The sequence below is a fragment of the Armigeres subalbatus genome, chromosome 2 (genome assembly GCF_024139115.2).
Source record: "Armigeres subalbatus isolate Guangzhou_Male chromosome 2, GZ_Asu_2, whole genome shotgun sequence".
Lineage (NCBI taxonomy): Eukaryota > Metazoa > Arthropoda > Insecta > Diptera > Culicidae > Armigeres > Armigeres subalbatus.
Window position 1 is genome coordinate 150,765,078 of NC_085140.1, and position 18,129 is coordinate 150,783,206.

Genomic DNA, 18,129 nt, shown 5'->3' on the forward strand with positions numbered 1-18,129 from the left:
ACTATGCGTCCGATTTGGGAATCTAGGGTTCATTCAGTAGCCGCTAAGTTGCGAAGGCCGACCTTCGTAGCTTAGTTGGTTAAAAGCACCAGTCTAGCGTACAGAGGGTCGTGGGTTCGTGTCCCATCGAAGGAAAGTGGTTACACTCAATCAGGGTTTGCAGAAATTGCTCTCAATAGATAACGAACAACGATAAAAGAGAGGCAAAAACTGTTCCGAATCATACAAGAGCGAAAAAACAAAATCGGATAGGCAGCCCCCACAGAAAAATGGTGATTCTCGCTTTGTTTTCGTTCATTTTGTGTTGGTTACTGCACAGCTGTGTAGAACAAGTTGAAATGCATCATCAGAGCCAGTCCTCCCCACATTTGGAGTTTTCTAAAAGAAATATATCATGGGGTATAGCCTCTCGAATCAGTTCTCTATCATGACAACTTGCTCATTCTCGCGGGATGCTAAATGTCGTATATGTATACAGAGATGATAAGTGAGAGACTTGCTCATTCTCTTTAGAATTCAATCCCTGCCCCCAATACATTTTTCAAATAAAAAATCTTCCACATAAAGTACATATTTACATATGAGTTTTAAGAACATAGTAAACCTTAATTGATTAAACGAAAATTTTGCGAATTAGTTAAAAAACCTCACCCCATAGTTTTTTGGTGAAAATCAAGTGACTTGTTTCAATCTTTCCGCTTTATCCTGATAATGAATATTTAAAAACTCTATTTATGAGTTGTTTCAGAAAAAAAACCACTTGGTGCAAAGTAAAAATTCCTCTGTAGTATTGATTTCTAGCGTGTGGCTTGTAACGAAACACGATTGTGAGAGATTAATGCACCTCTTTTATTATCTACCATTATTAACTAAGAGCGGATTCAGCACATCCTTGTTGGTGTTTAGACTACAACAGCAATGCTGTCTTTAGTGTCTCGTTCGTAATTTGACTTGGAGAAACCTATATCATAATCATAGCCGTACACATATCACCCATCTAGTCCAATCAGGCTCGTATTCAAACACAATCTGCCGTAGCAGGTGTTGCAATTATGTCACCCATAAAAGCAGAAATGAGGCTTCACAAGTAAAACAGAACACGTTTAATTACTCCCACAAAACAGATTTCCAGCATAGCACATAAATTCGCGCTCAATCTCCCGGGCATGTCTCCATAACGGAATTCCTTCCATCAATTAATTTCATTTTTGTCATTGCCGCGGTCCCAGTAAACTGAATTAAATGATTAAAAATTCCATTTATGCTCGCTGGAAGTGCAGAACAAGTTATATTCATTATATGCAAAGTGATAATTGCTGCGAACAACACGGCGAACTTCATGCATTTTACTCAACTATTTATAGCTGACAAAAATAGACCACCACCGAGGACCGGTCACGGCCGTTCACGTGGCAATGCCCAGCGAGGTGCTGGTATCGTCCAGCCATGACGCCACCGTGTGTTTGTGGTCTCTGGACAACTTTAGCCTCCTCAACTGCATCCAGTTGGCTCATCCTGTGCTGAACTTTCAAATTTCCTGTGATTCGGTAAGAAAAAAGGGCTCATAATAGCCGGACTGAATTTTGATCACCTTTCAGCAAATCGGGCCAACAAAAAAAGTGATGAAAATTGACTAACTTTTCTTGGGAATTCTTTTTTTTTCTCTCCCTTTGGAACATGCTCTTTTTCAGATTTTCCTGCTAGCGTACTGCCAGGACAATGGTCTCTACCTGCGAGCACTCGCCACCGGCACCGAGCTGCACGCTTTAAAAGGACATAAATCGAAGGTAAGCTCCTTACAAGCAATCTAATCCCGTAAACGGAAATTACTCACAAAACGAAAAAAAGCGATTGACGCATGGAACCATGAAGGATCGTGAAAATGGGTGCAAAAAATAGGATTGCTGAATGGGTTGGAACTATTATTGCGGAAAATCCTTCGTGGGTGTCACTCAGAATATTTCTACGGCTATCTAACACTTCGGAATAAGAGGTGATGACTGAGGCGACTGTGAATCACAAGACTGTGATACGAAATTGGAATAGACTGTGGGATGAAAATGTTGGTATGAAGATAATAAAGATTAACTTTTTTTTTAAATTTATGCTTACATACATACCGCTCTTTTTGTTATAGTCTTTTGCCTTTTCTCTAAGACTAAGATTTCTCCACCTTTCAATTTAAATTTCAGTATCACAAATTGTGGATTCCAAACTTCAAAAATTGTACCATCAAATAGTAATCATTAAAATTATTACAACAGAAGAGCGATACCTCAATGATTCAATCAGCTTGTAGTATAAAGCAAAAGATTACAAAAATCTTATCTCCCACCGAGTCGAAAAAACAGCCTTTCTACACCTCATAAATTTTCATATTTCCTATCAAAGGTTTGCTTCCTGTTGCGGAAAAGTTGCCATATTTTCTCTGTCGCTCTGATCCTGGCTATGTAGATAAAACCTGTTTCGTTGTCACCGAACCGGCGCGACAAGAAAATCCACCTGAATTGCCGGTGAGGCGTTTTGAGTGAGCCACGGATACGTACACTAGCGAAATCTTTGGTGCAGGAAAGTTGCCATTTATCAGTATCCTTTTAGCATTGCCAACGCGTTCACTTGTTCTTCTGTTGGGTTTCGAGTGAACCGAGGCAAAACCACCCTCTCGTATTGCTCTGCCAGTAAGCCTCCTGATGATGGGATGTAAGCTTGTGTAGCACCGCTTCATTAATGCTCTAAGCACGTACAACATTCGGTACACCTTGACATGTCGGTGAAATGGCTCGATCTTGTGGCATTTATCGGAGGATTTGCGGACAACTTATTCCTTCTTGCAAACGGATAGTTGTCGTTTAGCTCTTTTAACAACAAATATTACGATGATCACATTGTAGCTGAATCACACACCATGTATTTACTTTTCAACATTAGGAAGATGTGAGTTTTATTAAAGTTATGATTTGGAATCCAGTATCATTACTCTTCTATTTATTGTGATCCGAATTTTAAGTGTATGTCAACATATGTATTGCTTGCTGACTTTAAAGAAAGCAGCATTTAAGTTTTTAACAATTCCCGACATTAAATTTTATGTTGTGCCTTGTTTGATTGGGACATTTCAATTTCATCTGGTCTAAGGATATTTTTGTTACTTGAACAGACATCATCTCTCATCAAAGACCGCTCTAAAAAGATATCTTTTCTTAATTATTTTGCGAGGATCCTGTTAGTGTTGTGAAATATCGATTACACACCATTTGACTAATTTGACATAAGAAGAAGAAGCATAGAAGCATAATTTATTCCATATTTGTTGACATAAGCAATACGTCTGAATGCTCATATATGTTTGTCTTATAGCACACTGTTATGAACAAAATCTCGCTTAACTTTTTAAAAGAACCTAAGTAACATTTTTTTTCATGAATTAATTTGAGTACTGCAATCAAAATCTTTCATGTTGTTCTGTTGATTGCGCTATTCAAATTAATTCATGAAAAAAATGTTTGTTAAACATCTTTTCTAATACCAACGTCTCGAGAAGAATAAAAAAATATCCAAAAAAGTTGGATCTGTAAATGTTGAAAAACAATGGATTGGATTTGGATTGGATTTGGATTGGATTTGGATTGGATTTGGATTGGATTTGGATTGGATTTGGATTGGATTTGGATTGGATTTGGATTGGATTTGGATTGGATTTGGAGTGGATTTGGATTGGTTTGGATTGGTTTGGATTGGTTTGGATTGGTTTGGATTGGTTTGGATTGGTTTGGATTGGTTTGATTGGTTTGGATTGATTTGGATTGGTTTGGATTGGTTTGGATTGATTTGGATTGGTTGGATTGGTTTGGATTGGTTTGGATTGGTTTGGATTGATTTGGATTGGTTTGGATTGGTTTGGATTGGTTTGGATTGATTTGGATTGGTTTGATTGATTTGATTGGTTTGATTGGTTTGGATTGATTTGGATTGGTTTGATTGGTTTGGATTGATTTGGATTGGTTTGGATTGGTTTGGATTGGTTTGGATTGGTTTGGATTGGTTTGGATTGGTTTGGATTGGTTTGGATTGATTTGGATTGGTTTGGATTGGTTTGGATTGATTTGGATTGGTTTGATTGGTTTGGATTGGTTTGGATTGATTTGGATTGGTTTGATTGGATTTGATTGATTTGGATTGGTTTGGATTGGTTTGGATTGGTTTGGATTGGTTTGGATTGGTTTGGATTGGTTTGGATTGGTTTGGATTGGTTTGGATTGGTTTGGATTGGTTTGGATTGGTTTGGATTGATTTGATTGGTTTGGATTGGATTTGGATTGGGTTTGGATTGGATTTGGATTGGATTTGGATTGGATTTGGATTGGATTTGGATTGGATTTGGATTTGGATTGGATTTGGATTGGATTTGGATTGGATTTAGATTGGATTTGGATTGGATTTGGATTGGATTTGGATTGGATCAATCCTAAACCAATCATGCGTGTCACTGATGAAAAAATCACAAAAAAATAAATAACATGCAAATACCTTTTCATTGCTTTGTGTTTGATGGGATGGAAATGGGAGCTATGAGATGAAGGGCCAAACCGTTCCCTTACTTTTTTGGGATTTCATAAAGCTAAAAATATTGCTTCGTTGAATAATGTTTCGTTTCACTTATCATTTTTATTTCAATATTTCAGGTTCGAGCTCTCTGCATCGCCATGGATAGCCAGCGGGCCATCGTTGGTGGTGAGGACACACGTGCTCTTATTTTCGACATGCACTCCGGCCGAGTAATACGATCGCTTCCGCCGAACCCTGGCCCAGTAACGGCGGTGTACATCATGGCCAAGGATGATTATCTGATAACGGCTGGCGGGAACAAAATAACGTTTTACTCCTTCCGAAACGAAGATTCCATAGTGAATTTCTTCCCGAAAAAGAAGAAGACTATGAAGAAAATTGCCAAGAGCCGTATTGCTCTGGCGGCTGCTACCAGCCCGGTGATTTGCTTCGACGTTTCACGAGACTCGACCATGGCGGCGGTTGCATCAAGTCGATGCATTCAAATATGGCAGCTGAATACTCCGGAATTGACGGCGATACTCGAAGGACACAGCGGAACGGTAACGTGCGTTAGTTTCGCACCAAACTGTGAATTTGTGGCTTCGGGGTCGGAGGATAAGACTGTAAATGTGTGGAATTTGGCTCAGGGAACAATAACGGCAACCTTCAAAGGCCATAACACGTTTGTCACAACCGTGACGTTCTTGATGGATTCAAGAAGAATTATTTCTGCGGACAGAGAAAGCTGTCTGTTCGTGTGGATGGCGGATTCAGGGACAATTCTCCAAAGTGTACAAGGTCCGTTCAAGTGCTTAGCTGTCACGAACAATATGAAATTCGCCGTGTGTACGAATGGAGATACAAGTTTGCGGATATGGTCTCTCACAAGAGAAGATGAAAAGTTCCTGGTCTCGCACGCCGGGGAAATTACGTGTTTCATTATAACTGCTGATTCCTTGTACTTGATATCTGGGTCTAAGGATATGTCGCTGAAGGTGTGGCAAGCGTCCGGAGGAAAACTAGCACAAGTTTTGGTCGGTCATACTGACGCAGTTACTTGTGTAGCAGTTTCCGTTAATAATAAGAGTCAAGTCATATCAGGATCGAAAGACTCCAATCTAATCATTTGGGATATTCATACCGGTGAGGAGATTCACACGCTTGCGGGTCATTTAGGTCCAGTGACTTGCGTGAAGGTTTCGGCCGACGGTAAGTCATGGTTGATAAATATAATCTAGATTGTAAAAACGATTTCTTATATTTTTGCGTACAGGTACAACGGCAGTTTCTGGAAGTGATGACAAAACTCTGATTGTTTGGGAGACGAAACGTGGGTTGGCGTTGACATCGCTTCAGTTGCATGTTCAGTTTACTCGATTCGACATCAGCATGGAATGCTCCAGAATTGTTGTTCAATTAGTAGACAGCTCGTGTCTTCCCATCATCTGCCTGCATAACTCACCTGCGTCATACATTAAGCTCCCAACATACTCAGCCCCCGCACGGGATGTCGAAGATCTACGACCGGCGGGTCCCAAGCGGCCAGCTCGTAGACTACTCAAGAAGGAAGTTTCCCTGGATACATACACCTGGCAGAAGAAGTACGCTCACCTGACATCATCGGTCATGATGGCCCAGGTGGATGAAAGACTGAAACGGCGCTTCTCAGTATCGGCCAGTATGGAGGAAATCTCCAAGTTGGCAGAAACAAAGAACACGGAATCACAGCAAAACCTCGGTCCAGAGCAAGCTGCTTTGGCTCAGTCACAACACTTTGACCAGCTGGAGGCTCTGTGGAATAAACGATCCCCGCCAAGAAGACGTGTGAATGCGGTTTGTATAAAGCTTCGACCATTTTGGTTAATTATCTGAAAATTGTTCATTCATTTCAGTCCCTCTCGCGGCAGTCTTCCCTGGTGGAAGACCGTATCGAATCATCCGACGAGGATGAGTTCCTGGAAGAACGCGCAGGTACGTCAAGAAGGAATAAATTTATTTCAATGCGTCCTGTTTCGCTTCCAGTAGATGCATGGCACTATTCTAGTTTTTTCCACTCATCCTTCACCCACCACCAAAACCACAACCAAAGCCACCAACACCATCCCGATCTACTGCGGGAAGTTCTGTTGCTGAAGAAGCAACATTCAACACCGGCCCCGACAGTCCCGCACGACGATGTTACTTTCGGGGGTCCTTGCGTGGACAGCCGCCGAAAGCTCAAACTGTCATCCACCGAAACCGATCTGCACTCGTTCTTTGGTAATTGTACCAGTTTCGGTAGCTTGTATTGCAATGCGCGCCGAAAGCATGTCCAGCAAAGTCCGGAATGTGAAAGTAAGGCCTACATGCGAAGGCAATCCAGATCGATCGAAAATTTGCCGTTCACCAACGAAGCACGACTGCGACGCAATTATAAGTCCTGTTTGATGCAATAGATGGATAAGGCTTTTTTTTCAACAAAGGAAAGTATTTTTAGCAATTTTGTTTAAAACTGCAAAATGAACATCGAATAACAGATCAATTGAAGGTCATAAATTTGAATTTGTATAATATGTTGGTGCAAAACGCGTCTCTGCTGCTAATGGTGGTGGAAGACGTATAATGGGTATACATACATCTAAGTCAAATGAAAAGATCTCTGTTGTTTTACACAAAATTTGTGTACATATTTCCTCTGATAATAGGAAATCTAATGCTATATATAATTCATGTAGAATGAAGGAAGTTCGTAATGCCGTCTACTTGCACTCTGGGTCACATAAACCATCAAGGATATCGTTGCAATCGTGAAACCTCGCGTGATTTTTGAAAACGTCGTAAGTCCAAAAGAGAGGCTCTCTTTGTTTACTTTCTCTTTCGATTATTACGAAGCCATACTAACATTTACATTGGATTTTCCAGCATCGATCTGAAGAAAATAGCTTTGTCTAGTGTGCTGAGGTGAAAATATTGCAACAAATTTTAAACTAGCCTAGATATTAGCAAAAGAGAGCGTAATGAAAGAGAGTCTCTCATTTGGACTTACGACGTTTTCAAAAATCACGCGAGAAACATTCAATACCATTTGTTTTTAACTCAATATTAGGCTACATGTTGTTTTTATTTATTTATTACCAGACTAAGACCGGTGTGGCCTGTGCAATACATAAAAGTCTTCTCCATTCAGCTCGTTCCATGGCAGCACTTCGCCAACCACACAGTCTGCTGAGGGTCCGCAAATCGTCCTCCAGCTGATCGATCCATCTTGCCCGCTGTGCACCTCGCCTTCTTGTTGTCGAGAACCATTTTCACTGGATTACTGTCCGACATTCTGGCTACGTGCTCGGCCCGCCGCAGTCTTCCGAATTTCGCGGTGTGAACGATGGGTTGTTCTCCCAACAGCTGATGCAACTCGTGGTTTCACTCCTCCACGTACCGTCCGCCATCTGTACCCCACCATAGATGGTACGCAGCACTTTCATTTCGGAAACTCCCAGTGCGCGTTGGTCCTTCACGAGCATCGTTCAGGTCTCGTATGCGTAGAGAGCTACCGGTCTAATAAGCGTTTTGTAGATTGTCAGTTTGGTACGGCGGCGAACTCTATTCGAAGCGTTCGAAGCGATCGAAGCGTTTTGCGGAGTCCAAAGTACGTACGATTTCCTGCCATGATGCGTTTCCGAATTTCTCTGCTGGTATCGTTATCGACGGTCACCAGTGAGCCCAAGTATACGAATTCTTCAACCACCTCGATTTCGTCACCACCAATACAAACTCGTCAATCCCTGCCCTTCGTATTACTCCCTCCAAAGCGATGTTAAATAGCAGACACGAAAGACCATCACCTTGCCGTAACCCTCTGCGCGCTTCGAAAGGACTCGAGAATACCCCTGAAACTCTAATTACGCACATCACCTTATCCATCGTCGCCTTGATCAACCGTATCATTTTATCGGGAAATCCGTTTTCGTGCATAAGCTGCCATAGCTGGTCCCGATCGATTGTATTATATGCGGCTTTGAAGTCGTTGAATAGATGATGTGTGGGCACGTTGTATTCGCGGCATTTTTGCAATACCTGACGTATGGCGAACACCTGGTCTGTGGTGGAGCCTGGTACTGCCCCACGAACTCTCTTGTAATTAATGTTAGTCGGCGGCATAAAATTTGGGAGAGTACCTTGTAAGCGGCGTTCAGCAATGTGATTGTGCGGTAGAAGGGTAGTACAATCCAGCTTATCGCCCTTTTTGTAGATAGGAAACATGACACCTTCCATCCACTCCTGCGGCAGAACATCATCCTCCCAAACCTTGGTAATTACCCAGGCTACATGTTGTAAGATGTCTTATTTAAATTATCCGAAGATCAATGCATACAGTGGGGCGCAAGTGTATGACGTATGGTATTCATTATTTAAAAATAATATCTTAAAACTGTTTTGTTAATAATTTAGTACAATGTTCTAAGCAACACTTTATCTGATTGAATTAATTCAGAATTTTAATGTGTTTGCCTTTCTCGTACACTAAGTGTACCGACAGGCTATATATTCGCTTCAAAAATATTTTTTTTATAGAAAGCCCGAGGACACATAGTGTTATATACCAATCGACTTAGCTTGACAAACTGAGGTGATGTGTATGTGTGTATTAAGGTGGTTCAAAAATCGATTTTGCTCCACAACGCTTATCTGATTCTGTATCATGTTCTGAGTGTCCTCGGAAAATTTCAGCTCGTTTGGATTAAAACTGATTTAGCACAAACCGTTTCAAGTTTGCATGCAAAATAGTATGTGGAAATTTATTTTTTCGTTATACTGGTTATGGCGCTTCCCCATTAACCGGGGAAGGGTCCTTTGACCGAAACCCATTCGGTCGAAAGCCCTTTGGCCGAATGCCACTAGGCCGAAAGTTGTTTGGCCGAACAGATCATTAGGCCGAAAGTAATTTGGCTGAGTGGGCCATTCGGGTGAAAACGTCGTTTAGCCGAAAGGGTCATTAGCCCGCAAGTTATTTGGTCGAATGGGTCGTTTGGCCGGAAGGGTCACTTGGCCGAAAGGGTCATCAGGCCGAGTCATCAGGTCATTAGACCGAGAGGGACATTTGGCCGAAAGAGTCATTTGGCTGAAAGGGTCGTTTGACTGAAAGAGTCGTTTGGCTGAAAGGGTCATTAGCCCGAAAATCATTTGTCCGAATGGGTCATTTGGCCAAAACGGTGATTTGGTCGAATGGGTCATTTGGCCAAAAGAGTGATTTGGCCAAGATGGACATTTGGCCGAATAGGTCATTTAGCCGAATAGTTCATTTGAAAAGTGAAAAATTAGGAATGAGAAGAGAGAAGTCTCACTTCTCACTCTTCATTTTTCTCTTCTCACTGTAAAAAGTGAGAAGCGCGAAATGAGTGGTGAGAAGTGAGACGTCTCTCTCCTCATTTCTCACTTCTCACTATGAGAGACGTCTCATTTCTCACTCCTCATTTCTTACTTCTCACTGTAAAAAGTGAGTAGTGAGATGTCTCACTACCCACTTCTCACTTTTGACAGCGAGAAGTGAGAAATGTGGAAATAGAAGTGAAACGTCTCACTTCACACTCCTCATTTATCACTTCTCGCTGTCAAAAGTGAGAAGTGCAAACTGAGTAATGAGGTGTCACACTACTCACTTTGCGCTTCTTCCTTTTGACAGCGAGAAGTGATAAATCAGGCGTGAGAAGTGACGTCTCACTCTTCCTCATTCCTAATTTTTCACTTTTCAAATAAACTATTCGGCTAAATGACCTATTCGGCCAAATGTCCTATTTGGCCAAATGACCCTTTATGCCAAATGACCTTTTAGAGCAAACGACCATTTCGGCCAAATTACCCCTTCGGCCAAATTACCCTTTCGGCCTAATGACCCGTTCGGCCAAATGACCCCTTCGGCCAAATGCCCCTATCGGCAAAATTACCCTTTCGGCCAAATGCCCCTATCGGCAAAATTACCCTTTCGGCTAAATGATCGATTCGGCAAAATGAACCTTCCGGTCAAATGACCCTTTCGGCTAAATGATCCTTTCGGCCAAATGGCCCTTTCCGTCAAATGACCCTTTCGGCTAAATGGTCCTTTCGGCCAAAAGACCCATTTGGTCAAACGACCCTTTCGGCCAAACGACCCTTTCGGCCAAACAACCCTTTCGGCCAAACAACCCTTTCGGCCAAATGACCCTTTCGGCTAAATGACCCTTTCGGCCAAATGACCCTTTCGGCTAAATGACCCTTTCGGCCAAATGACTTTTTCGGCTAAACGACTCTTTCGGCCAAACAACCCTTTCGGCTAGATGGGTTTTAGCCTAATGATCTGTTCGGCCTAGTGGCATTCGGCCAAATGGCTTTCGGCCGAATGGGTTTAACCCTTACCCTTTGGCCGAGAGGGGCATTTGGCCGAAAGGGTCATTTGGCCGAATAGTTCATTTGAAAAGTGAGAAATTAGGAATGAGAAGAGAGCCGTCTCACTTCTCACTCTTCATTTTTCCTTCTTACTGTAAAAAGTGAGAAGCGCGAAATGAGTAGTAAGACGTCTCACTTCTCATTTCTCACTTTAAGAGACGTCTCACTTCTCACTCCTAATTTCTCACTTTTCATTGTAAAAAGTGAGTAGTGAGTACTACCCACTTCGCACTACTCACTTTTCACATACAAAGTTAATAGAGAAACTATTCAATAAATTTACAGTTTTTAGCTGCCTGTAATATCTGCTTTAAAAAGGTTTCTGTTGTCGCTTCTAAAGTTCTAACACTGAATGGAGATGTTTGACAAATTTTGGTCATCAACTCAACTCAACGTTACATCAACTTGTCTAATTCACTGGGGACACATTATCAGAAAATCACCTTCCCTAGGCATCGACAACTGAAAGGGTCGTTTGGCTGAAAGGGTCATTAGCCCGAAAGTCATTTGGCCAAAAGGGTGATTTGGCCGAGATGGACATTTGGCCGAATAGGCCATTTAGCCGAATAGTTCATTTGAAAAGTGAAAAATTAGGAATGAGAAGAGAGACGTCTCACTTCCCACTCTTCATTTTTCTCTTCTCACTGTAAAAAGTGAGAAGCGCGAAATGAGTATTGAGAAGTGAGACGTCTCTTTCCTCATTTCTCACTTCTCACTGTGAGAGACGTCTCACTTCTCACTTCTCATTTCTCACTTCTCGCTGTAAAAAGTGAGTAGTGAGATGTCTCACTATCCACTTCGCACTACTCACTTTTGACAGCGAGAAGTGGGAAATGTGGAAAGAGAAGTGAAACGTCTCACTTTACACTCCTCATTTATCACTTCTCGCTGTCAAAAGTGAGAAGTGCAAAGTGAATAGTCAGGTGTCACACCATTCACTTTGCGCTTCTCACTTTTGACAGTGAGAAGTGATAAATGAGGAGTGAGAAGTGAAACGTCTCTTTTCTCATTCATAATTTCTCACTTTTCAGATAAACTATTCGGCTAAATGACCAATTCGGCCCTATTCGGCCGAATGACCCTTTATGCCAAATGACCCTTTAGACCAAACGACCCTTTCAGCCAAATTACTCCTTCGGCCAAATTACCCTTTCGGCCTAATGACCCGTTTGGCCAAATGACTCCTTCGGCCAAATGCCCCTATCGGCAAAATAACCCTTTCGGCTAAATGATCGATTCGGCCAAATGACCCTCAACTGACCCTTTCGGCTAAATGGTCCTTTCGGCCAAATGACCTTTTCGGTCAAATGACCCTTCCAGCTAAATGGTCCTTTCGGCCAAAAGACCCATTCGGTCAAACGACCCTTTCGACCAAACGACCCTTTCGGCCAAATGACACTTTCGGCCAAATGACTCTTTCGGCTAAACGACCCTTTCGGCCAAATGACCCTTCCGGTCAAATGACTCTTTCGGCCAAACGACTCTTTCGGCCAAACGACTCTTTCGGCCAAACAACCCTTTCGGCTATATGGGTTTCAGCCTAATGATCTGTTCGGCCTAGTGGCAAATGGCTTTCGGCCGAATGGGTTTCAGCCAAATAACCCTTACCCTTTGGCCGAGAGAGGCACTTGGTCGAAAGGGTCATTTGGCCGAATAGGTCGTTTGGCCGAATAGTTCATTTGAAAAGTGAGAAATTAGGAATGAGAAGAGAGACGTCTCACTTCTCACTTCTCATTTCTCACTTCTCACTTTAAGAGACGTCTCACTTCTCACTCCTCATTTCTCACTTGTCGCTGTAAAAAGTGAGTAGTGAGTACTACCCACTTCGCACTACTCACTTTTCACATACAAAGTTAATAGAGAAGCTGTTCAATAAATTTACAGTTTTAAGCTGCCTATAATATCTGTTATGAAAAGGTTTCTGTTGTCGCTCCTAAAGTTCTAACACTGTATGGAGATGTTTGACAAATTTTGGTCAACTTAATCGTAGTTCGTCAACGACTCTACAAAAGTTCATTATATCAACTTGTCTAATTCACTGGGGACACATTACCAGAAAATCACCTTCCCTAGGCATCGACAACGCGATGCATTGCAGTCGGCGTAAAATATCATGGTGTCCCATATTTGACTCAGTTTTCATTCCTCCATCAAAGTTTACTTAACTGCACATTGAAGTATTGTCGTATCGGAGCAGATTGCCATTTAAACACCTCTTAACTTATTAACTTACTAACTTATTAACAACACTGTTAGGAGCTATTTTCAGAATTTTAAAACAAAAACATTCGGAAGTGTATTCTCGACGTAAATACTGCGTTACTAAAAGCAGAGATCTTGTAGTATTCTTGCATTTAATAAGAAATAGGAGAAACGGTTAGCTAAACGTTTGAAGAAATTCAAAGATGTTTTTTCGTTTTTGTTTGTAAGTGTTATGGGAAGAAGGTAAATTTGATCGGGATTTGGGATAATATAGTAATCTATTCTCAAATGTCAATTGGCGACCGTTTGTGTCCCAGCGAAATTCTGTGTGATGCAGGCAACTATCGTGATTATGTTTCTCATGCTAAATCGAAACGATTTACTCATTTGGCAAAACATTATTATGCCTCAAAATTCGTGAAAAATGTATCGTGGTGCAATTATTTGTTTGTTGAAATATGGAAACATTATATATCGCCCAATAGTATACGAAAGAACAGAAGTTATAACAGCTTTATTTATTAAATTAATGCAAAGATTTTAACGGATTTTATAAATCGTGCACGATGTTTTGATCTATGAGTCAGCGGGTGGATAGCGCCTGATTTGAATCATTCTTAAATATAAGTTTTTGAGTTTATTTCAACACTGCCCGATCAGCAAAAAATAACTCAATAACACCTAATTCTGTTTTTGATACCAAGCTGACTCCACCACTAGGTGTTCCAATCTTCCAAATTCACGATACAGCCATCTTGGATTTTATTATGGACTAGGATATTATGGAGAGCCAGCGAGATTGTTGTCGTTTTGCACTAAAAATGAATTTTTCATCTTCGCCTTCTGCCTTCCATAAATTTGAGACACCTAATAGTGAAGTATTTTGCATATGATTTTTTGAAATTATTTTCTGGTATTTTACCTTTTATGCAAGGCAAGTTCATACCAACTTATTTTATCGATATCGTTGCTCCTGCTCAGGTGCATATTCAAATATCTTGCCAGGCTAACAGTAAATAACAATTTCATGTGAATAATGGAATACTAAACATCAAAAGAAAAAACATAATAAGAAAAAACTGCACATTCTAACGTTTACCGCCCACTCTTTACATCCAATCAGCTGTAGCGAAAAAAACGATTAATACAACAAAAGCATGGACAAACTTCCTTCGAACAAGCTTTTCGGCTTTCTTCCAGCGTGGTCTTTATCTCACCGTATTCACTAATTGCTTAGTTACCATATTTAGCATTGTATCGTCACTTGTCTATTCTAATAAACTAATGATTGGTTACATAAAATTCACAACTCTAACTAACTTTATAATTGGCTTTGAAAACTGCAAATCAAACCACTTGCTCGCTTCCACTCCGTTCCGCAGCCTCTAGCAAAGAACTAGCATTTCTTCTAAACCACCTACCAGCTTGTGTTACGTACAATGCATAAGTAAAGTAATTTATATATTATGCCTAGTGAAATGCAAATTAAATTCAATTTTATTAAACCCTTCTCTCGCATGTTTCGTTTCCGTATGAATTACATTTTATAGCATAGACCGTTCTGAGAAGTATGTAGTTAGTAGAAGTATTTTACGCTTATTACCATGTAAGTAGAATTGAGATATTTTCACTCTTCCTAGTATATAATTCAAGTTTGACAGTATTCCAGTTTATAGCTTTCACAGTAATTTAGATTAGAATAGATTTTTCAACTCAAGGACTCAATATTGCGTTATTTTTAACATCAAGAAACGACTAATACTCCTTTTCGAACTTTTCGTTCCAGACGTTCTAGCGGATTAAGTGTTGAAATAGCAACTAAGTGACCATCATACTAAATCAATTTCACAAGTTTTATAGATTCGCCGAGTATGTCAGTGTGCTTCAAATCCCAACATTCCATCGAAGATTTCCGCTATAAATCGACTACAGCGCCAGTGCAAAGCTGGAAAAGCTCTTCCCCACCCTATTCACCACCCTCCCGTATCAGTTTGTTCAGGCGAACACGAGTAAGCTTTCTCCCCTGCTTCAAACGGACGCAGCCACTCATTCGGCGGAAAGCTCGCAAACGCTAACTGTTGATCCACCCACCTTCTCGCTGTAAAGCGTGTGTGCGAGTCGAATGGCATCCGAAAAAAAAAAACAAAACGCAATCGCAAAACTTTTTATAGTACTACAAACGAACAAAAATTGAAAAGCTCACAAAAAGGCCGTGAATTATGTACACTATTGGAAATATGTAAGGACAACGTTTTGTGATGACGTTATCGATTGGATCCAGTTTCGGGTTTTTGTTTTCTCAGAGTGCCACCCTTTTTGTTGTTGTTGTTGTTGTTATCAAGCCCCAACTGATGCTCCCCTTCTCTGAAATGCTTAAGTGATAGACGTTAAGGGTCGGTGGATTTCAATTACGTACATAAGAAATGTTCATACGCTAGCGCCGGGACAGGATTTGAATAGATGCTTTAACTTTAACTGGATGTGTTCATGAAAGTAAAACTTTGCATAAGGAATACCATTGTAAGAGAGACGAGGTAATAGGCAAAGTAGGTATATGGGACGAGACAACAAACACAAATATCTATGGAAACAACAAAATAAATTATAGGAAAATTCAACAAAACATAACTTCTTGCACATCGCGTCGGCAAATTGAATAGTGCTGAGTTGAAATGAAATCATTACGTTGTCAAATATGCATTTGATGATGTGGACAGAATATTTTTTTTTCCTTCTTCGTTTATGTGTTATTTTGGGATGTAATTTTCAATTCCGAACGGAATTAATTTTAAATTTTGGCGGAAAATTTCTGAGAAGATTTTGGAACACCGATTATTTGAAAAAATACTGTAGGATTTTTATATTTTAAGTTCCGTGTAACATTCTATGCAAGTAGAAATTACCACGGGAAATTGAAAAAAAAATAACAGAACGCATTACTTTGAAAGATTTTCTAAATATTTTCTTCACGAACATAAAGAACGAGCTTGTGAAACGATGAAGAACAGAGACACATAAGCACACAATAGGGACACGGCAGGTATTTTCGTCTGTTCGTCATAGTCTCGAAAACCAATAAAAGAGACGTTTTTTTTTGTAAAACTCATACGTACCAAATCGTAAGCTCAGGTGAAACGTTCTGCTATAGTGGAGTTCTAGCAAATGTACGTTGCTTTCATTAGTTTTAGCCCTTACGACGATGGACGGAAATACCTGCCGTGTCCCTATATAATGTATTACCTGAAAGGAAATTTGAAACAGTTTTTGGATTGTTTCTTCAAGAATCTGGAAACAAACAAGAAAGCCTAAGGAGAAACTGGGGTTCTGATTTTATAATAAGGCAATAGGAGGAAATTCCGAAGGAGTTTCTAGATGAATTTTCGAGGGAATGGAATGTCTTATGGAATAGGTACCTGGAAAAATTCCAGTAGAATTGTTAAAATAATTTTCGAAGGAATTTTGTACAAATGTTTAAAAGTATGTAGGGGGAATGACGGCTTTGGCAGGTTTTGTTCAATTATTGGCAGGGGGTTTTTTATGACTGATCAGGCTCAAATTTGGCCTAAACATTCTTTGCATAGCGAAGAATATTGTGGCCAGATTTCATAAAATTTGGTCGACAAAAACCCCCTGCCAATAATAGAACAAAACCTGCCAAAGCCGTCTTTCCCCCTATGTACATATGTAGTTATCCACCATCCTGGCTTGAGTCTAGCTCTACATACGACTCCATCCAATAGTCCTACATTCGAATTTAATTACCTTTCTGCTTTCAATGCACTGCTGTGAGGAGAGCAAAAACGCAGGTGGTGCACCCGTAAGCAGAGACACTTACGCGAAGCCTGCGGGATAAAGAGAATCCCCTTTCAACTAGAAATACTAGAATAAGAGATCGGCAAAGATGCCATCTTGTTTCCAATCGAACCGTCAAAAGCGGTTCCAAATCGACTTGTTTACTTTTTTCACCCATAAGAGTCAAGCAAAAAGTTCAAGTGATACCAGTATTATCTCCACGATATCACACCTTTTCATACGTTGCCATTTCGACAGTTTTTCACTCCGCCAGTCTCTGGTTATAGGGTTGCTACTTTCAACAGCATAATCAAACAGACTAATAAATAGATTAGCGATCCTTTTTGAGATTTCCGAGGAATGGATTATTGAGGAAGGGCGCGTCAAATCCATTACAACTGACGGAATTACAACCATTACAAATTTCTGACGGAATTTTTGAAGGTATACATTAGAATGACTTTCTTGATGACTTATCGAAATAATTCCTGAATGTATTTCCTAGGGATTTATTTAAGGTATTTGCGAAAAAAATCTGTAGGATTTTCGAAAGAACTCCTGCAGTAAATTTCCAAAGAATTCTTAAGGTGACTCGGGGAAGCACAACACACAGTGTTATTTTTCCTATTTTTTGTCTTTTTCTAGCATTATCACCTCGTAATTTTGGAGCGGCGTATTACAGTTTTTAGTTGTTTAATGTAACTGTAAATGTATCAGCATGTAGATGGCGAGTAAGCACGCGCCGCTGATGCTTTTTCAAAATCATATTTGTTGTAGAAATAAAATTAAGCATTCAATGATGAAAATTATGACGATTTGATGATTGTTCGTGCTTCCCGTATTCCCTTAAGAATATACGTAATCATTTACTCAATCTCTCTACATTTTACTCTCATTCTCTCTCTCGGGACGGTAGAAAATGTGACGCAAACAAATATATGCAAGTTCTACGACAACGTGATGCCAGATGGTATTTTTCATAATAATTTTTATTTGTTTGAGAAGATATATTCACTCATCCAAATTCCTTCCAAATACTTGAAAAAATATTTTTTTACTTTTTGAAATCGAGATAATTATAAATAACATGAAAGCGTCAACGTATTAGACAGTTTTCCTATTAACGATGAAGGATTATCTTCATACTAGAATAAGACTCCTCGCCTTTTGGCAGCACTGTACGGTTAG

General features: G+C 40.3%; 2 protein-coding genes across 2 annotated transcripts in view; one reads left to right on the top strand and one right to left on the bottom strand.

Moving 5' to 3' along the window:
* The window catches only part of LOC134211016 (protein qui-1), a 267,806-nt gene extending 251,148 nt beyond the window's left edge, over positions 1–16,658 (top strand). Inside the window, exons 18-23 of the mRNA XM_062687537.1 lie at positions 1,365–1,547; positions 1,692–1,787; positions 4,683–5,757; positions 5,822–6,381; positions 6,441–6,519; positions 14,936–16,658. Coding sequence (XP_062543521.1) covers positions 1,365–1,547; positions 1,692–1,787; positions 4,683–5,757; positions 5,822–6,381; positions 6,441–6,519; positions 14,936–14,952 — 2,010 coding nt within the window. The 3' untranslated portion in view covers positions 14,953–16,658. The remainder of the gene's footprint in view (positions 1–1,364; positions 1,548–1,691; positions 1,788–4,682; positions 5,758–5,821; positions 6,382–6,440; positions 6,520–14,935) is intronic.
* Positions 1–18,129, bottom strand: part of LOC134211017 (BTB/POZ domain-containing protein 6-like) — a 103,966-nt gene that overhangs the window by 62,260 nt on the left and 23,577 nt on the right. The gene's annotated exons all lie outside the window — the stretch shown is intronic.